This window comes from Miniopterus schreibersii, assembly GCF_964146895.1.
Source record: "Miniopterus schreibersii genome assembly, chromosome: 1".
Lineage (NCBI taxonomy): Eukaryota > Metazoa > Chordata > Mammalia > Chiroptera > Miniopteridae > Miniopterus > Miniopterus schreibersii.
Genome location: NC_138101.1, coordinates 162,342,538 through 162,364,377, shown reverse-complemented (window position 1 = coordinate 162,364,377; position 21,840 = coordinate 162,342,538). Strand labels below are relative to the sequence as shown.

The following is a 21,840-nucleotide window of genomic DNA, read 5'->3' as shown; positions in this document are numbered from 1 at the left end:
CCATCTCTGGGGATTTTCAGTCTATTTTAAGGAGATAAAATTCTATAAACTAAAACTGAACAAATGTTTGCAAAGCAATCCACTGACCTGTACAATTCAATAACATGCAAAACAGACACTACAGTATTAAAGAGGGGTGGTTGGGAGCAGGTGTGAAGAACTTGGCTGAGCTCACACTACAGGTCCACCAACGGCCTTATGATCATTACAGGGATGAACATTCACCAAGCCAACAGGTCTCTGGAATATTAAAATCCAGAGAGAGGAAGGCCTACTCTATTCATTTCATCAGCTAGTTTACTAAAGTGTTCAGGTAAAAGATTAAAAGCCACATCTTTCCCAGTTCTCTCTCCAGCTAGCTGGGTCTCTCTCCCTCACAGTCTTTCTTGTTTCTAACTCAAAACCCAAAAGAGTTGTGAGAGCTCAGAATCCCCCATGAAACAATCTCATCATTATTTAAAGTAATAAAGTGCTGGCTCCTAAGCAACACGGGAAGCTGCAAAGATGGAGCGCCTTGTGTGTAGTTTCCATGGTCATGGTGTGCATGTCTCAGGTCAGGAGTTTAGGGCTCATAAGCAAGGTGAGGAGTGACTGGATGGACAGGTGGATTAAGTCAGATGAAGAGGAGGAAAACCGCTCCCTATAAGACCAGATAGTTTCCAGGAAGAAGGGCAAGGACTAGGAGCCCTCAAAGTCAGCAAGGGAAGAGCCACTGGGATGCCAGTGTACACACGCCCCCGCTGGCCTGGCAGCGGGCCGGCAACCCGGCACTCCTGGCCCACAGGTGTCAGGCACCAAGGTGAGAACGCTGCTACCTGGTCCCAACTCTATACTCTGAGCCGGTCTCAAAGCAGCGGATGCGACCTTAATTCTTTCTAAGGCATGTGTCCCCCTCTCCCTATTGCAGGCCAGAATCTCAGAGGATCGCATTTAGAAAACAGCTGGCGAGGAGCAGTGGAAGAACCAGTTTTTTTATTTTCTTGTGGCCAGGGATGACGGAAAGGGTCGGGAAAGGGGTAAAAATCGAGACGTGCTGGGTCCACTGACTGGTTCTGAGTCAGGAGCACAATCAATGCTTAGTCACCGATAGCTCGGCGGCCGGAGTTCTTCGCTCCTGCCAGCCCGAGACGTACGTGACGAACTCCAGCGGAGCCCAGCGCGAGGCGCACACCCGACTCTGCTCCTGCACCCCTGCGGGGGCCTCCCCAGTCCAGCCCGGAGCTCGGCGCCCACCCCATACTTACTCCGCCGAGCTGGTCCCGTTAACCGCGGAGCCGTCTGGGGCCGGGTTCAGCTGGATGGGCGTCGGCTTCTTCTTGGGCATTTTGAACCTGGGAAAGGCGCTTCCAACTCCGAGGGGAAAGCGGCCCCTCTGCTTCCTCCCTCTGCTATGTCCGGCGCGCGGGGCCAATTCGGGGCCGCGGGCCGGGGACTGCCTTCGGGGGGCGGCGCGCCCCGCGCGGTCCCGTCAGCACCTAGGCGCGGCGGCGGTCTCGTGGGACCCCCGCCCTGCTCGTCCCGGGCTCGGCTCCGCGCACAGGGAGCCAAAGGGCTTCCCAGCAGGCGCAGCTCGGCAGCCCAGGATTCCCTCCCTCTCTCCCTCAGTCAACCGGTCGCTCGGGCTCGAGCAGCCCCGCAGCGCGCGCACAAGAACCCTACTTCAACCACAGCCCGGGAAAGTGCAGCCGCCGCCGTCGCCGCGCTCCCAGTCGCTCCGCGCAGCGGTCCCGGGGAGGCACTGCAGGGCGGGGGAGGAGCGGGGAAGGGGAAAGCCGCGCGTCCCGCACCAGGGCCGACGCCTCTGCCACACACCCACTCGGCTCCGCCCCCATTGCCTCGCCGGCAGCCTATGCGCGCGAGCCTCGGCGGCAGATGACGCGGAAATACGTCACGGGGCGCGGCGTGCTGCCCTGAGGGCGGAGTCCCACGAGGACTCCACAGAGCCCTCTACTGGCCGGAGGCACTCGGGTGGACCCGGCGGGAAAGGAGGCCGAGCATCCCGGCTCCCGCAGGCAGCGGAGAGGTGAGTTTGTCCCGGCCAGGTATCGTCTGCTTTTCCCTCTGTGGTGACTGGAGCCCTTGGGGACTGAATTATGTTGACGGAAATGAAATAATAAAATAAATAAGGAAAAGGACCCCTTCTGTGGTCCAAGGGAAGGGCAGCGTGGGGGAATAGAAAACTTGTTCAGAGGCCCCTTGCGCCTGTAATGGTAATAGTACTGATCTACTCACAGACGAGGGTACGGAGAGACGGATAGTGCTGATGAGATTGTAAATTGGGCCAACCTTTTTTGAGAGAAGATTGGTATTTTTAAAGCCTTAGAGAAAAGCCCTTTCATCCAATAAGTCCAGTTATATGAAACTTGAAGTATTAAGATGTGAATAAAGAGTTTCATAAAAGAGGTGCAATGCCTATTCAAAATGCACATTCAGTTTTCCTCATCCCCTTTGCCGTTCCTGAAGCGTTCAGTCCTGAAGGTATTAGTTGCGCAGGACAAAGTAAGCATCTGCACGTGGTGGTCCAGAGCAGGGTTTCAGCAACCCAGCAGGGAAGAAGGCTGTAGAAACCCGGGAGGGTGAAGAGGGCTTGCCCACCAAGGAGGCAACCCTACACTGTGTCTGGTAACCCTAGAGCCAGGCAGGTAGGGCAAAGCATCCAAGAGGGGGAAGCATGGCAGCTTAGGTGGGAGCCTAAATATAATCAGGATTATAGAGCCAGGTTCCTCACTGTGGGAAGAAAGGAAGGAAAGGGAAAGGAAGAAAACCCTGCGGTGTTGTATTGGAATTGGGGTATTGATGTGAACTCATAGTTTTCAATATATAGGAAAATTTAATGTGTGAATGTGTATGAGCAGATGTAATCCTGTATTTATGCGTATTAAACATGCAAATTCTTCATATCAGAGTAAAATAATAAACATTAAAATTTAATTGAGGTCCTGGCCTGGTGGCTCAGTTGGTTGCAGCATCATCTCGTATACCAAAAGGTTATGGGTTCGATTCCAGTCCAGGCACATACCTAGGTTGCAGGTTCAATACCCCATCGGGATGTATATGGGAGGCAACTGATCAATGTTTCTCTCACATTGATGTTTCCCCCCCTTCCTCTCTTAAAGTCAATCAAGACATATCCTTGATTGAGGATTTAAAAAAATTAATTGAGGCCCTGGCCAAATAGCTCAGTTGGTTAGAGCTTCATCCTGATACCCCAAGGTTCCAAGTTCGATCCCTGATCAGGGCACATACAGGGATCAACCAAGGAATGCATAAATAAGTGCATTCCTCTCTCTCTCCAATTTAAAAAAATTAATTGAAACTAATTTTTCAGAACAATGTATATTGAGGAACAAGACAGGCTATTTGATATAGTTTTATAATTACTAGTGCAAATGAATACTGGTAGGATTTCTAGCAATTAATTGAACTTTACAAGGCTTCATTTTCACCCTATGAAAAAATTTGAAATTCCTCCAATACTAAATATTATGAGTCTGTGAATGCTGCTGAGGTTCAGTCTCCATTGAATAGTGTTTCTAAACCGTCACTGTGGCCTGGGAAGTTCAGATCAAGAAATGCTCTAGTAGTTTGAGTTAGTAAAATTGTCCAAGATAAGAGAGTTTTCTTCATTTCCATTTAAGACAGGCAGGCAATGATTCATCAGTCCTATCTACTTTTCTTGAGGACCTAACATAAGTGCTGACCATACAGACAAGAATAAGACTCAGATATATGTGTGTGAGTTAGTGACTACCATGTGATAAACACTGTTCATATTAGGCTGGGCCATATGAAGTTGCCATGTTTGTAAGTAAAAAATTCTTGGATACTGACAATTTCATATAGGTCATCCCATAAGTACACAGCAGAGTGAGATCACAAATGTGAGGAACCAAGTAATACAAGGTCAACCGATGATGAAAATGTATCATGAACAGAGAACTACATTTAACTTAATCCTCTATGAGGTCCAAAATCAAATCAAACAAAACAAACAAACAAAAGAGCATGAATTTGAGAGAGAAAGAACTGGATTAATTCCAGTTCTGCTTTGGGCTGATTACTTTATTTCTCTGAGCCTCAGTTAACTCACTTATAAAATAAGAATTATACTGCCCATTGTAACAGATTATAAAAGAACATTGCCCAACATATAGGAGCTAAATAAATGGTGCCAGTGGTGAGTTTTCTCATAGAAACATAATCTGCTGGAAGGAAAATAATTGATAGAGGCTTTCTGGAAAACAGTTTGGTTTTCAATAATATTCACACACTTTGACTTAGTAATCCCATTTCTATGAATATCTTATAAGGGAATTATGAAAGCTTTGTAAAAGAAGGGTATTATTTAATAGCTAAAATTTGAAACCACCTAAATATTCAACAAAAGGGAAATAATTACATCATTTATGATACATCCATATGATGGAATATTGGGCAAGGAAAGGCTTTTCTCTCCAGAGATTTCAATCAGTAGGCAATTTTTTAGCACCTTCAATAATATGAATGAGTCTGCAAAACATCCTCTGAGTAGAAGAGCTACATGCAAGAAAGTAATACAAGTTTATCACTTTGTATACCAATAAAATACAGGTGTGTTGCCCTGGACAGGTGGCTTAAATTGGAGCATTGTCCCATACACCAAAAGGTTGTGGGTTCGATCCTCAGTTGGGGTACATGTGGGTGACAACTGATCCATGTTTCTCTCTCACATTGATGTTTCTCTCTCTTTCTCTGTCTCTTTAAAAATCAATGAAAGCATATCCTCAAGTGAGGATTAAAAAAACAAAACAGTGGAGGGAAGACAAAAAGGGTAAAAGGGGTCAAATACAAGGTGAATTCGGGTAGCGAGCACATAATAGAGTATACAGATGTTGTATTATAAAGTTGTACACCTGAAATTTATGTTATTAACCAAGAAATACTAATCCAATACAAAAAAATACAGGTGTGTCCCCTTTGTGATTTACGTAACTTTCTGGATATGTGTTAGCCTTTCAATAAAACAATTTCTATAGAAAAGAAAAAGAAATTTATGGTTTTTTCCTCAGAAAACAGAACAGAGTAACCAAAATGTATTTTTAATTGTTCTGCTTTTTTTAAAGTGAAAGAATAATATAGGCATTTCTTATATTAAAATATTTGCATCTTCTGAGCATTTTGTTTTTGTTTAGAATTTTGTAAGTTTTGAAAAAATATATATAACTAATACCAGCTTATTATGTGAGGAAACACTAGAAAAGTATAAAAAAGATCATAAAAATCATTCTTGATACACTACTCAATGACAACTTCTGTTTACATTATGGAGACCTGTATTTATCTTAGCCATACACACTGTTGATATTATAGGGTCAGTGAATTTATGATATTATCCGTTTATGAGCTTTATTTTAGAGGCAAGTCCACATTTGCCCCTTACAAATTAAGGTCTTTTACTCTCTTGTTATGAAAAATTCACTTGGGATATTGAAAATAATTAGTTATTGTAAATAGAAGTTATTTCATATGAAGAAATTCCATTTACATTTTTTTTCTCACTTTAATACCATATTTTCCAAATCTCTAGTCATGAGAGACCTCTGACTTTTTATTAAATGCCTTACTATCATTAACTCCCTTTGCCGATAATTCATTCTGTTCAGTGTGGGGCTAATTTTTTAAACGTTTAAATTAATAGTTAAGGAATCCCTTGCCTAGATTTTTCAGTGCCTGTGAGTTTGGCAGCTGTTTCTGTTGAGTGACTGTGTGAAGGTAACACTACCCCTCTCCTCCTTCAGAGGAGGTACATCCACTTCCTTGCTTCTGGAAGTCAGACATTCTGAATGCAGTGAAACCACTGGGCTATTTTGGGAGCCACTTATAATGTTCACTTGCCCTTCATTTAAAGGAAAAGCTGCCTTCACAAGGTGAGGAATCATGCAATTTCAATTACTCTCTAAGGATGTGGCTTCATTCAACCAGACAGGACGTCAGATAGGGGGCCTTTTTTGGAGGGGAGGGAGGAGAGGGACCTCGCCCTGGCTTGGCATTCCAGAGAGGAGATGTGGTACTTTGTTTTTGACCCTTGAAAGAAGATATATATACTTGGACATACCAGCTTCCTAGATAGCAGCTGTAGGGAAGGAAGTCTTGATTTCCTTTTGAATCACAGTCCAGGATCCCGGATATCCTTATTCTCATAACTGGTCTGAGATTAAACAAATCTCTTTCCCAGAACATTCATTTGAATGCTTGTCATCATTGGTCTTTAAAAAAAAAATTTAATGCTTTCTTCTAATCTATGGAAAACCCCTGCATCATCCTTTTCCTGCCAAGTGCTTTGCAAAGATTACAAGCAGGAAATTTAAAATGAGAATGATCATTTGAACTGTAGTGGTCTGGGAGCTGTGATAAGGGCATATGGGATGTACACATGCAGAGCTATCTTAAATCTATCAATCTTTTTTATAATTCTCACTCTTGCTCAGAGGCCAGGTCAGCTTAGAGAGAGCTGAGAATTTGCTTTAAAAAGTTTCATCTCCAACAATGAGCTGTAAATGATACATAATTCTGGGTTTATGTATACTTTAAGATATTATAAACTATAACTATTGATACATTTTTGTGTTTTGTAGTTTTATATACTTCTGGGAAGCAAGGAATCTTTTCTCTGCAATGTGCCAGATTGTTTTAATTGTATAGCCTCATAAATATAAAATATTGTTATGATAATGATGGCTTTGTTGTGTCATTATAATTACCACTGAACCATATGGTTATTTATCCTTGCTCCTGTGCGCTTTCTCTGAATAGATAGACCTTTATAACTAGATCAGGGAATGGCATCTGATGTGGGGTTTTGGCATATAGAGAAAGACAAAGTGAGTTCATTTTAGAATTTTAGAGTTGGACTATAGAGATTATGGTGTCCAATCACCCCATTTTATAAATGGGAAAACAGCCTCAGAAGGTTCAGTGGTGTTCTTTGATGTTACACAGCTAGTTAGGGGTAGAACAGGGACATATATCCCAATTCCCAGGCCAATGATTATTTAAAAAGTCTTGGTAACTTTCCAAATAGTAAATAGGTAAACTTTATTTTGTTTGCTAGTCATCAGGTAGGTTTGTTAGCTTTTCAAGTATCTTTAATTATAAAGACACTAAAGATCTTGGTAATGGCATAATATAATTATTTTTTCTTTATCATTTTTTCTCTAATTTTGATATTTACCATCAATTTCAAGTGATATTAAACCATATTTGGCATAAGTTCAGTAGATTTGGATAGATCATAGTCCACAGTTATTTTGAGTTCTATGAATTTGGGCCAAACTTAGAAACTGATAGATCTAGATTGCATTTAAATTTAGTTTATAAACTGTTTGATTAAAAAAAAAGAAAAGTGACCTAGTCATTTTGCCTCAGTGGTTAGAGCGTCGCCCTGCAGACTGAAGGGTCTCGGGTTCGATTCCAGTCAAGGGCATTTACCTCAGTTGCAGGCTCAGTCACTGGGCTTGGTTTGGGGGCGCGTGCAGGAGGCAACTAATTGATGTGTGTCTCTCACATCAATGTTTTTTTCTCTCTCTGTCCCTTCCACTCTCTCTGAAAAGCAATGGAAAAAATATCCTTGGGTGAGGATTAAAAAAAAAAAAAAGCAATTATTATATAATGTCCATAACGCATATAGTTCAAGGGTAGGAATTTATTTTAGGAAAATAATCAGAGATGTGCACAAAGATTTATATGCAATAGGGGTGTTTGTTTCAGCATTACTCATAGTAAGATATTGTCACAAATTAATTTTTTTTATACTCAACTTGTTTACTGTCTTTTATTGAACTCGATATGTGTTTGCTTTTTTTTTTTGGAAAAAACTACAAGAATTTGTTAACAGTAATTACCTTTGGAAAGAAAGAATTGCTGAGTGGGAAGAAAGGCTTTTGCTTTTCATTTTGTACAGTTCGATTTTTCTGCCCATATATGTATATGTACTACTTTATTTTCTTCAGAAACATCAACAGATATTTCCTAGGTGAGAAGATTATGGACAATTTTTGATTTTCTTCTTTGGAGTTCTTTATGTTAAAAAGTAATAAATTATATTATCTTAAAAATTAATATCCAAAAATAGAGGATTTTATGATATATCTACATGATGGAATTCAACACATCAGTTTTAAATTCTCATTTTAAAAGTAATGGTAATGGCACGGGAAAGTGTTCTAAAAATAGTAAGTGAACAAAGCACTTATAAAAAGTATGTAGTACACATGAGTGCCATTTTATTATTAAAATACAGTATATATATGTATGACAGAGAAAGTGAGAGAGAGAAGACAAAGAAAATATCTCAAAATGTTAACAGTATTTATTTCTAGGAAGTGAAAGTATAGGTGAGACTATTTTATTTTTTATTTTGTGCTTTTTGACATTTCCCAGATCTGTTGGGAATGTTTATTAGTTGGTAGTGCCTCAGACTCAGTCCCTTTTTTGTCTCCACTCTCTGCTTATGTGACCTCTACCATCTACATGTCGATGAGCTCCCAATTTTATTACTTCTGGCTAGACCTCTCCTCCTAAGCTTCAGACACACATAGGCAACTGCCTCCTTGGAATTTCTACTTGGATATATCAAGGGGCATCTCAGACTCAAAACATCTAAACTGGAGCACTTGATTCCACTCCCCACTATAACCACTTGATTCTTCTCTATCTAGCACCACCTGCATCCAACCTGCCACAAAATTTTGAGGCCCATTTCTGGGCCATGGTTTCCGAGGCTCCCCTCTGGCCCTTGTCTGGCCGCACCCCTCCTCACGAGGGGCCAAGGGGTCATGCCTGCATGGAGCCTGTGCTCTCCCTTCTAGACCATTCTCTGATCACCCAAGACTCTAGAGCTTGCTCCCAGGGCCTGCAGGGGCCTCTTCCCCTGATCCATCCTCCTAAGGGCAGAGTGACAGACGGCACTCGGGCATAGACTCCTTTAGCTCCAAGAGGTGGCCAAGGGCCTATTTGAAGAATGTGTGGACAAAACTTGGCTGGTGAGCTGCATTTCCACCTACCTGTGGATGAAGGTCCTTGCAGTGTGGGAAGAGAAGAGAGACAGAGGGAGGAAGGCGAGGGGCCAGCTCTCCCCATGTTCCATTACAGCATTCCAAGGAATCTGAGAAATCTAAATTTCAACCTGGAATTCCACATTGTTATGAAAGTGTATTTTTCAAGATAGGAGGATAGAACATATTATATTTAGTGGTCTTTAGCTTAATTTATAACTTTTACATACACAATCATTTGGATTTGGGCTTCCATATGTTCTCTTGCCTTGAACCCTGCAACCATCAGGGTTGGGCCTGCCTTTAAATTCTATCTCCCAAATATATAATCCTAACTGGCTCTCTGCTTTCCTGCTGGCCTCCTGATAGTCCATTCTCCATACAGCAGTTAGAGGATTTTAAAAAACAAACATTAGTGGACTGCTTAAGGTCCCCCAGTGGATCCATCTTTAAAACCCTTATCAGAATTTTCCAGCTCTGCCTCCTCCATACCTCACCTCATCTTACTCTCCCCACTAGTCACCAAACTCTGACCACAGTGACCTTCTTTCCTCCTTCTGACCACTCCTGCTAGTTCTCACCTCAGAGCCTTTGGGCTTCCTGTTTACTGAGTTTGGAGCAGACTTTCCTTAACCCTTTGCTTATCTGCCCACTTCTTGCCATTAGGACTTTGCCCGAATGTCACTTCCTCGCCCTTTCTACATTGTTCTTCTAGTCACTCTCTATCACATTACCATTTTCTTTTATTATCTTCTTTATTTCTTTTCTTTTTTTTTTTTTTTGGTTCCCTGTTAGAAGAGAGGGATCTCATCTACCTTGTTCCCCATTTCATCACTGGCTCCAAGAACCACACCTGGCATATAGACAATAAATATTTGTCAAATGAATATATCTCTTTATTCTCCTTCCAACCAGATCCCGTAAACAATATCTTGAGGCACATTATTTAAGTAACATGATCCAGTGTGATCTCTGTTTTATAGAAGATGCTGGTTGCCAGACCATGTTGGGTTACACTATAAATCAGTAGCCAAGATTGGACAGGATCCAGGTCTTGTGTCTCACCAGCCCCAGGCTCTTTCCACAGCAACCTACCTGAGAACTTACTAAAGCCAAAGAATCCATCTTCCCCATGCATTTTCCTGTACTCTTTGTGAAAATATAGAATTGTACCATTTCAGCCCTAGCTGGTTTGGATCAGTGGTTAGAGCATCAGCCCACAGCCTGAAGGGTCTCGGGTTTGATTCTGGACAAGGGCATGTAGCTGGTCAGCTGCGTGTAGAAGGCAACCAATTGATGTATCTCTATCACATCAATGTTTCTCTCTCTCTCTCTCTCTTTCTCTCTTCATTCCACTCTCTCTGAAAAGCAATGGAAAAAATATCTTCGGGTAAGGATTAAAAAAATAATAAAAATAAATAAATACATACATACATACATAAATAAAATAAAAAATAGAATTGTACCATTTTAGAGAAGGAAAAATCCTTAGCAAGTTTCTGAAAAAACTCTAGCTGTGATGTACTATAATGCCCTCTTATAAAAAAGTATTCCAAGGCATTTACTCAAAACTCTTTGTCACAACTTTTCACCCTTATTGGTGATTTTAATATATATATAGTTTCTTTTTGCATTAAATTATTTTGTTTTCTTTCAAGCCCTTTAACCAGTTTGCAATGTAAAGGTAAAAAGAAGCATTCTCACCTTGAAGGGTTAAGACTGCTAGAGAGAACATCTATAAAATGAAATAATCAGCTAATTCACATGTCCCTTTTAATTCCTCTGCCTTACAATTATAGTACTTCTGTTGTTTTTGTTTGCTTTTTAATGCAAAAAAGTTAAGACAGAAAGTGATTACTTATTCAATTCCTATAAAGTAACAGGTCCCAAATTCAGTGTTATATGTCCTCAATAACTGGGAACTCAATAAATGTAATCAAATTAAATACTATTGAGGGAATTTTCTTCTATATTTTAAGAACATTTCTTAGACTTTGAATCTTTTTTACAGCTTTCTTGAGGCATAATAACATAAGTTGGGTGACATATATTGAAACTGTTAAATTTGAACAGTTTTGACATATATGGAGAAACCATTACCACAATCAAGATAATGAACACACTTATCATCCCCCAACAGTTTCCCTGGACCCCTTTAGAATCCTTCTCTCATCTACCCATTGTCCCCACTATAGTTTGCGTTTTCTAGAATTGTATATAATTGGAATTGTATGGTGTGTACTCTTTATTTTTATTTTTAAATATATCTTTTTTTACTTTAGAGAGAGGAAGAGAGAGGGAGAGAGAGAGAGAAACATCAATGATGGGAGAGAGTCATTGATTGGCTGCCTCCTGCACGCCCCTCACCGGGGATCAAGCCCACAACCTGGGCATGTGCCCTGACCAGGAATCAAACCTTGATCTCCTGGATCATAAGTCAATGCTCAACCGCCAAGCCATGCCAGCCAGGCTGTTGTATACTCTTTAATGTGCTCTTTTTAAGTCAGGCTTCAAGAAAGCCTAAAAAAGATTAGAAGTCTAGATCTAGCTGGTTTGGCTCAGTGGTTAGAGTGTTGGCCCACAGACTGTAAGGGTCCCAGCTTCTCAGGCCGCATGCGCAAGTGGGAGGCAACCAATCAATGTGTCTCTCTCACATTGATATTTCTCTCTCTCTCTCTCCCACTTCCATTCTCTATGAAGAGCATTGGAAAAAATATCCCGGGGGGTTAAAGATGGCAGCAGACTAAGTGGAAGCTACACTGGCACTCTCCCAGGACCAAACTGAAACTACAACTGAAATATAGAAAAACCATCCTGAATAGTCAACTGCAACTGAAGATAAGCTGGAGAACACCCTCATAACCAAGGAGGAAAAGTGGAGACCGCATAGAGACTGGTAGGAAGTGCAGAGGCCCGGAAGGGCTGGCTGGGCGCCCACAGGCAGCCACTGAAAGTGCGAAGGGATATCTCAGCTGTGGGGGGTTCCCACTGAGAACTCTGGAGCCTAAACCCTGGGCTTCCCAGCCCAGAGCACCAGAACTGAGAAAGATGCCCATATAACACCTGGCTGTGAAAAGCAGCAGGGTTCTGTCTGCCAGGAAAAGACAGCCAGAAATGCAGGCACCTTCTTAAAGGGCCAACGTACAAAGTTTTTTTTGTGTGTTTTTTTCTGTCATTTGTTGTTGTTTTTTTATAATTTTTATTTTTGTTTAAAGCATTACAAATGTCCCTTTTTCTCCCCAATGACCCCTTCCCCCCCGTTCCTTCCCCCTCCCCAGTCACTCTCCCCACCATTGTCCGTGTCCTTGGGTTGTGTATGTATGCACATCAATTCTTTGATTACTCTCTCCCCCTCCACCCCCCGGCCCCCCTCCATCCCTCTGACCTTTGGTCAACGTACAAAGTTTTGCATGCAGCCACTCACCTTGAGCTCCAGCAGAGGGAAGGCAGAGTGGACTAGAGCTGTGTGAGGAGAATCTAAGGTTGTGGGCTCTGGAGATAGAGCTCAGAGGGCACCCCTCTGGATTCCTGTGCCAAGTCATTCCCCCATACTGCAGAGACAGACATTTACCTTCCAAGCAGCATTTGCCTGATGGGGAAGCAATTGCCCCACCCTGCTGGAAAACCTCTCGCTCTACCCTACCCCATGGAGTTTCTACAGTCTGAGGCTCATTAAGAGACTGATAACATCAGCTATCTCACCCTGTGGAGTTTCTACAGCCTGAGGTTCATTAAGAGAATCAGATTAATCAGCCTGAGGGCAGAGGCAGACCTCAGAGTGCTTTGAGTCTTTGCCTGATCTGTATCTGGACCCAGGCCTTGCAAAAGCAGACTTTGGTGTGCATCTTGGTCCTGTTCAAATGCACCCAGCCCCAACAGAGGGGACCTCAAGCTGTGGGTTGTTGATAGCTCCAAACAGGGTACTCAAGGCCAGTCACAAACAGCATCTGACATTGGTCTGCACCAGAGTCCTCCTGAAAAGACTGAGAGTTCTAGCAGGCCTACCTAACACGTAGAAACAAACCCAAATAGACAGCCAAAATGGGGAGACAAAAAAACAAGCCCCAAATGAAAGAACAAGAGAAGTCTTCAGATAAAGAGCTAAATGAAATGGAGATAAATAATCTATCAGATATAGCGTTCAGAATACTGATTGTAAGGATGCTCAACAGACTGAAAAAAAGATATGGAAACTATGAAGGAAATTAAGAATAACATAGCGGAAATAAAGAATACATTGGAAGGAATAAATAGCAGATTAGAGGAAGCTGAGGATCAGATCAGTGAATTAGAAGACAGAGTAGAAAAAAATCACTCAATCAGAGATCCAGAAAGAAAAAACAATTTAAAAACAGGAGGACAGTCTCAGGGAGCTGTGGGACAACATGATATGTAACAATATTCACATCATAGGAGTGCCAGAAGAGGTCAAAAGTAAGCAAGGTCCCGGCCAGGCGTGGCTCAGCAGTTGAGTGTCGACCTAGGATCCAGGCGATCGGGGTTCGATTCCCGGTCAGGGCACATGCCCGGGTTGCGGGCTCGATCAATGGCTCTCTCATCATTGATGTTTCTATCTCTCTCTCTCCCTCTCCTTTCCTCTCTCTGAAATCAATAAAGATATATTTCAAAAAAAAAAGTAAGCAAGGGTTAGAGAACCTATTTGAAGAAATAATGTCAGAAAACTTCCCTAACCTGGTGAAGGAAAAAGTCACACAAGTTCAGGGGGTACAGAGAGTCTAAAGCGAGAAGAATCCACAGAAGCCCATGCCCAGACACATCATAGTTAAAATGCCAAAAATTCAAAGCAAGAGTATTAAAGGCAGCAAGAGAAAAGCAAATCTGTTACCTACAAAGAACCTCCCATAAGGTTGTCAGCCTTCTTGTCATCAGAAACTCTACAGGCCAGAAGTGAATGGCATGAAGTATTCAAGATAATGCAAAACAAGGATCTGAAACCAAGACTACTCTATCCAGCAAGGCTATCATTCAAAATAGATGGTGAAATAAAGAGCTCCTCAGACAAAAAAAAAGGCTGAAGGAGTTTATCACCATCAAACCAGCATTGCAGGAAATGTTAAAGGGACTGCTGTAATTAGAAGTAGAAATGGAAGCATTGCAAGAAATGTTAAAGGGACTGCTGTAATAATAAGAAGAAATAGAGAAAGAACATAGGCATAAAGAATTAAAATGGCAATAAATAAGAACCTATCAATAATAACCTTAAGGACTTTAAGGGGGGGATCAACAGCAATATAGTCATAGTGGTGGACTTTGGCACCCCACTGACTTCATTGGATAGATCTTCCAGACAAAAAGTCAACTCAGAAACAGTGACTAAATAGCACACTAGATAAGATGGATTTAATTATTGTTTACAGAACATTTCACCCCAAAGCTGCAGAATATACATTCCTCTCAAGTGCACATGGGTCATTCTCAAAGACAGCCCACATGTTAGGACACAAAACAAGTCTCTACAAGTTCAAGAAGATTGAAATCATATTGAGCATCTCAGATCACAAAGGCATAAAATAAGAAATCAACTATAGTAAAAACATTCAAAAATCTTCAAACACATGGAGGCTAAATAACATGTTATTAAACAATGAATGGGCTACCAATAAGATCAAGAAAGAAATCAAAAACTTCCTGGTGAACCACGTGGGCTCCAAGGTGCGCTGGGGCGCCCTTGGAAGTTCTGGGCCTCGCCGGTCCCATGCGAGGCGGTGGGTGCAGGGCTCTGGACTTGCTCCAGGCCCTGCCCTGTGTGAGTCTGGCCAACTTAAAGCCAAATCCAGGCTCCAGGAGACTGGAAAGACGACCAAGAGGTCAGTGAAGAGGTAGAAAATGTGGTAGAGGCCATGAAGGAGAACGGCAAGTGTTCATATATTCAAAGAAACCCGGCCCTGACTGGGCTTCAAGGGAGGCCAGACCCTGTTTTACCTCCGAATCCCCAAATATGGGTTTAATGAAGGACATAGCTTCAGACGTCAGTATCAACCTTTGAGTCTCAACAGACTGCAATATCTTATTGATTTGGGTCTAGTTGATCCTACTCAACCTATTGACTTAACTCAGCTTGTCAGTGGAAGAGGTGTGACCATTCAGCCAAATAAAAGGGACTATGGTGTCCAGCTGGTAGAGGAGGTAAATCTGGATTAGATTTTTTTTGGAGTTACATAGAAAGCTATTCCTGATTCCCATTTAATCAACACTGTGCCAACTTTTATTTCTACCCTTTTGAGTTGTCATAACCAGTACGTAGTAGTGATTGCGTTATACTCAATTGTGGTTTTAGAAAGTTAGCATTCTGTCATTGAGGGACCTCTGTTCCCTGATCCTGAAATGCTCTTCTGTGTATCCATCCATTCAGCTTGCTCTGTCACTTCTTTTGGTTCTCTGTTCAAATGTCATCATACCAGGAAGACTTTTTATGTCATTATTTTATGAGGGAGCACTCACACATCTCCCTTCCCCCCCAAGTCCCCCTCCCCCCACAGTTATCCTTTGTCTGCCTTCCCCTGCCCAAAGTATTTTTCTTTGAATATATGAACACCTGACATTTATTACCAAAAAAAAAAAAACTTCCTGGAAAAAATGAAAATGACCACACAACAACCCAAAATCTATGGGACACAGCGAAAGCGGTCCTAGGGGAGAAGGTCATAGCACTGCAGGCCTACCTCAAAAAGCAAGAAAAATCTTTAGTGAACTATCTAACCCTACAACTTAAAGAATTAGAAAGCTCCCCTGTGAAGCCCATCCAGACCAGGGCTTTTGTTTGCTGGTTTTTTATTTATTTATTATTACTGCTTTGATTTCATCAGTTGTTACTAGCCTATTCAGGTTTTCTGATTCTTCCTGATTCAGTTTTACATGATCTCACTCATATGTGGAATCTAATAAACAAAATAGATTGAGGAACAAAATAGATCCAGAGACACAGAAGCATGGAACAGACTGATGAATCTCAGTGGGAAGGTGGGGGTGGGGGGATGGAGAGAGATTAATAAAAAAATTGATATGCATATATGCATAATCTGTGAACACAGACAATAGTGTGGTGAAGGCCTGGGGGGCTGAGGGCAGATGCAGGGTGGAGGGGATCAATTTGGAAATAAAGAGGGAATATGTGTAATACTTTGAACAATAAAGATAAATTTAAAAAAACATATCCTTGGGTGAGGATTAAAAAAAAAAGATTCAAAATCTAAGAAATGTCTTTATTTTTTTAATGGTCATCCAATGATATTTTTTTCATTGCTTTTCAAAGACAGTGGAAGGGAGAGAAAGAGAGAGAAACATCGATGTGAGAGAGAAACATCAGATGGTTGCCTCCCACACGCACCCCACCGGGGGCCCAGCATTGAGCCTGCAACTGAGCTACGGGCCCTTTGGACAGAATCAAACCCAGGACCCTTCAGTCTGCTGGTCGATGCTCTAACCATTAAGTCAAACCAGCTAGGGCCTAAGAAATGTTTTTAAAATATAGAATAAAGTTGTCTCAATTGTATTTAAATTAATTTTGTTACATTTATTGAGTTCCCAGTTATTGAGGGTATATAGCACTGAATTTGGGTCCTGTTACTTTATAGGAATTGAATGAGTAATCACTTTCTGTGTATTTCCATAGTCTATTGATTGCTGAGTAGTATGTCATTTTGTGGTTATACCACAATTTGTTTATCTGTTCATCTTTTGATGGATATTTTTGTCATTTCCAGGTTTTTTTGGCTATTTCAAATAAAGCTACATCTGTGTACAAATCTTTATATGGCTATGTCTTCATTTCTCTTGGGTAGATACCTACAAGTAAAGTGGCTTAGTCATATGGTAGGTGATTGTTTAACTTTTAAAGAAACTTCCAAACTATTTAAGCTATTTTTCATTTCCATCAGCAGGTTAGGACAGTTCCAGTTGTCATCTTTGCCAATATCTGGTCTGATCAGTCTTTTAAATTTTAGCCATTCTAGTGGAGGTATAGTGGTATCTCATTGTGGTTTTAATTTGCATTTCCTTCCTTACTAATGATATCAAGCATCTTTTTATGTGCTTATTTGACATCCATATATCTTCTTTGGTGAAGTGAATGTTTAAATCTTTTGCCCATTTTGAATTGGGTTGTCTGTCTTGTTATTGAGTTGTAAGAGTTCAAGTCCTTTATCAAATATATGATTTGCAACTAAATTCTTCCTACTTGTAACTTGTCTTTTAATTTCCTTTGAAGAACAATTTTTAATTTTGGTGAAGTCCAATTTATTGATCTTGTCTTTTGTAGTTCATGTTTTTTATGTTATAGTTTACAAACTTTTGCCATTTGAATGCCATTAGAGAAATTTTCTTCCATATTTTGAATAACATCTCTTAAACTTTAAATCTTTAAAACATGCTCTTTGGTCATGAAAAGCTTAAAGAACCACTCCCCAGCTCCCTCACCTGGTGAGAATGCTCTTAGGAAACATTTGAACATAAACATTTTTAAATTATGAGAGCCAAAAAGTTCCTAATATGTTTTTCTTTTTTAAAGTATTTTTCAGAATTGCAAAATTCCTTTCTGTTGGGAACACAGAAGAAATAATTAGAAAATGTGAGACATGAAAATCAAATAGTGCCTGTTTCAATCTGTTAGATGGTTGAGTGCTTGCTTCTAACTCCACCTTACCTTGGAAATACAGTCATGCGCTGCTTACTGACAAGAATACTTTCTGAGAAATATGTCATTAGGTGATTACCTCCTTGTGTGAACATCATAAAATGTACTTACACAAACCTAGATGATATTAGCCTACTATACACATAGGCTATATAGCATAGCCTATTGCTCCTAGGCTACCAACCTGGACAGCATGTTACTGTATTGAGTACTGTAGGCAACTATAATACAATGGTAAGTACAGTACTTTTAGATGGCTGGTGGTACAGTTAGGTTCAGTTATACCAGCATCACCAAAGCACATGAGTGATGTCTTGTGCTAAGACTATCAAGTTCCCAAAAAAGGTGTCCAAGGCCCCGGGGGTTGGGGGTGGGTGTGGAAAATGTGTGTCTTTGGACCAACAGTTCCTGGCTCCTCTCCATTTGCACCTGAGCACTTTGGGGGAGAGACAGGAGGAGGGGAGGAGGGAGGAAAGAAAGGAGAGAGGGTGACTCCCATGAGAAAATCAGGTAGAATTCACAAAGCCAACTTATAATCATCCTCATAGCCACACTCCAGGTCCTATTGGGGCTACAACTTTAGGACATCACTAGGTAATAGGAATATTTCAGCTTCATTATAGTCTTATGGAATCACCATCCATATATTGTTGAGTGAAACGTCATTGTGAAGTGCAAGACTGTACTTTCTTATCACCCTTTGTTTCCATTAAATTCTATTTGGGTGGAGGTAAAGTACATTTTACTACCTTAATGGATAACACTAAAGTCCTCCAAGGGAGAGAAATGTTCTTGTGAGGAAGAATACTGCATTGTAATAAGTGCTCAATGTTGGTGAGCACCCACATACGCTGCCTCCTCCTCCTATCCTGAGGGTGTCAATTGCTCCAAGCTTACAAAGACAGAAAAGTGGTCTCTGTAACAGAGGAGATGGGAAAAAGAGAGAAGAGTGGGGAAGGTAGCTTGAAGATGAAGGCTTTGCCAGATATGATGTAACCCTCTCTCCAGGAACCTCACAAAGTGCCTACATCTACTAAATAAGTGACTTTTATTTTTGAAACTGAAGAAAGGGCCTAAATTAAAGTGGTCCTAGACATAAATAACATGAAAAATTCAGAAGCTCAGAGGCCCAGATGAACCTGGAGACCTAGGTCTCACTGAGTATTTACAAAATCTTGGGAGGGCCTTTAACTTCCACAGTCAGTGAAAGTGTTCAGTCAGTTGTATTTATCTTGGGCCTTTGTGTGATTCTGAAATGGTGCAACCTCCAGTATCACAAGTTTAACTGTCTATCTTTTGACTACAATGGGCTTACTTGCTCAAGTGCTCTCCTGGAAACAAGCCTTAGACCTATCCAAGCTCAGATTCATTCACTCCTCCACCTTCACTCAGTTTCCTCCTGTCATACTTCATCCCGTTCAGATTGCAAGGTTCATCAGTTCCTGCAAATACTTCAAATAATGTTTCTTTTTCTTTCCATTGTACTTACTTGGGCAAACTTCAACCCTGCAATGACCCCGTCATCTTCTCTGATCCCTTCCTTTCACAAACCAAATAATACACCTACAGTCAAACTTCTCATCCTTCATATTAGAGTGGAGAGAAGTGCTGCATCCTCCCATCAAAGGCTATCCCTTCCACCTGCGATCTGGATCCCATTTCCCCGTCTTTTCAAGGCCTTTGCTCCTTTGCTTTATATATAACAATCGATACAAGACAGGGTAAAAGTAGGTTTACAGTTGTGAGTACATGAAATAGTTTATTCTTATTTTATTTATTAATTATTGTATTATTTTCCATACGAACAACTGTAAACCTTCTTTTGCCTCACCCTGTACATAAATAACACTCACGTATAAAATACATGTAAGAATGCTTAATAGCAGCACTGCTCTCAGTTGCAAAAAAACTCAAACCATTCCAAATGTTTATCAACAAGAGAATGGTTACATAAACTGTGGTATATTCAATAATAAAATAGTATACAGCAGTGACAAATTTCTATACTACAGCCATATGAAACAATATGAAAAAATCACAGAATAAAATATGGAATGAGAAAAGGAAGTCCAAGCAGATTGCATACAGTTTGATAGCATTTTTATAAAGCTCAAAAACAAGTAATGTTAAACAACATATTGCTTATATTGTTTAGTCCTATACATATATACTAAAACTACTTTTAAAAGGAATGACAAATACAAAACTCAGGGTAGCAGCGATTTCAGTAGGATGGGAGATGCAGAGGAATGGGAGAACTGATAAGCACATAGCTAGATGTAAAATACTGGCTAGTTCTCAGGTTGGATGGTATGTTCTCAGGTGTGTATATTTTGTTGTGCTTTATAACATACATAAGTATTACATATATTGTGGATATCAAATATGTAAAGATATTTAAAACCTTTTAGAGGTTCTGGGGAAAAAAGAATCTATGCTGAGATCTCCCTTAGTTCGAAGTAGCTATCTTAACATTATTTTTCATTTTTCCCAGCAACACAATCTGAGTCAATTAGGTCAGCCTCCTTATTGAAGCTCAATCATTTTTTATGCTTCTGTTACTTCTCTTATCTTAGGGCACCTTCTCCTACATCTATCCAAATCTTACCTAATTCCCAGGTTCTGCTCAAGTTCCAGATCTTTCCAGAAGTCTTCCCTGACTACTCCAGCTCTTGTTCATCTTTCTTTCCTCTAACACTTATCAACTTTTGGGTTCCAAGCAAATCAGCATTTAATTGTATATTGTCTTATCATTTATAACTAGTCAGTGTATGTTAGTGTTGTTCATTGCAAATAACAGAATCTAGTCTCATTACTAGCTTAAACAGAAATTTATTAAAGGATGCAGATGGCTCCTATAATTTCTGAGTAAGCAGAAAATGAGGACTGATACCGAAATTGTGCTGTTGTGACGCTCTAGTGGAGATCCTACTGGTAACCCCACTGGGGAAAAGTGGACTTCCACTCTCACCACTGACATTGGACACTGGTACCTCTAGCCCCACTGCCCTTGGAAGCTGTTTTTGTTGTTGTTGGTGGTGGTGGTGGATTTTTGTATTTTTTTTTTTTCCAGAATGGATTGCAAATGGTGCCTCCATCTTCACTTTGCCCTCTTCTGACCTGAAATCTCATTCAGTTGTGGAACCGGGGTACCCAGTATACACCCAACTATATGGAACCTAAGAAGCTGAGTTTTTCTCTTCTGTCTTTGGGATGAATTCATAAGATGGTGGGAATCCTCAAACATAGAAAGGGCGTTCAAAGATTATTTTATACCTAAAACACATAACACTTAATAAGTGCCTGTTGATTTATTATCCTTCACTATCCCCCATTAAAACAGTACCTTTGGGGTCATCTAATCTACACCTCTTGTATTACAAAGGAGAAAACAGAGCAATAAAGTGATTTGATCATGGTCAGACTTTTAGTTCTTAGTAAAGCCGATATTGTAGTTTGAAGATATATTCTAGGGAAAGATTCTGAAAGGCATGATACAATGTACAGTGACATTACAGTTTTCTTGTGCTAAGAATTGCTTGTGTGCATTATTGTGAAAGTACTAGCTATTCACATTCTTAATATTTACTTTTGGAAACACTCTAAAATTGTAGGTTTGCAAAATTAATATTAGCTTAATTTTTTTCTATGTTGTTATATGCGGCAGTCTGTTAGTTGTCCCTCAACATCTTTTCACCCCTCTTCCACAGTAATAGAAACCCTGAATTTTTATTGGACCATGACCATCAAGAATAAAGATTATATTCCTAGCTTCTTTTGCAGCTATGTGTGGTCATAGGATTATACTCTGGATGTAACCAGAATTGTTGTATGCGACTTTTGGGAAATGTTCTTAAAATGTGGGGCCTTCCCTTTTTCCTCCTTCCTGCTGACTGGAATGCAGCTGGAGCTCCAGGAGCTATGGACAATGAGGAGATCTTGAGAATGTAATACTCACATGGTAAAGCAAGACAGGAGACTGGATTCCTAACACCATGGAGCACCATAACAACTGTGGACTTTCGAAAGACAAAGTTTCTATCTTGTTTGTTATTTTAGTTTACTTTTTCTGGTATTTGTAGCTGAACCAGATCCTAACTCATAATCCCCCGCCTAGCCACCTTGATTGCTAATGCTGATGCAGACCTAACTGGG

At 40.7% G+C, this 21,840-nt stretch overlaps 2 protein-coding genes across 4 annotated transcripts in view; one reads left to right on the top strand and one right to left on the bottom strand.

Moving 5' to 3' along the window:
• The window catches only part of MAP2K1 (mitogen-activated protein kinase kinase 1), a 72,006-nt gene extending 70,168 nt beyond the window's left edge, over positions 1-1,838 (bottom strand). For both annotated transcript variants that reach the window (XR_014000080.1, XM_081155577.1), the window contains exon 1: positions 1,245-1,838. Coding sequence is in view for 1 of the 2 variants with exons in the window: in XM_081155577.1 (XP_081011703.1) it covers positions 1,245-1,324 (80 nt within the window). In the remaining variant the exon portion in view is untranslated. The remainder of the gene's footprint in view (positions 1-1,244) is intronic.
• Positions 1,839-1,962: 124 nt separating this feature from the next.
• Positions 1,963-21,840, top strand: part of TIPIN (TIMELESS interacting protein) — a 34,002-nt gene continuing 14,124 nt past the window's right edge. The window contains exon 1 of one of the 2 annotated variants that reach the window (XM_081151770.1): positions 1,963-2,023. The gene's annotated coding sequence lies outside the window, so the exon portion shown is untranslated. The remainder of the gene's footprint in view (positions 2,024-21,840) is intronic. The other variant, XM_081151772.1, reaches the window with a different exon arrangement.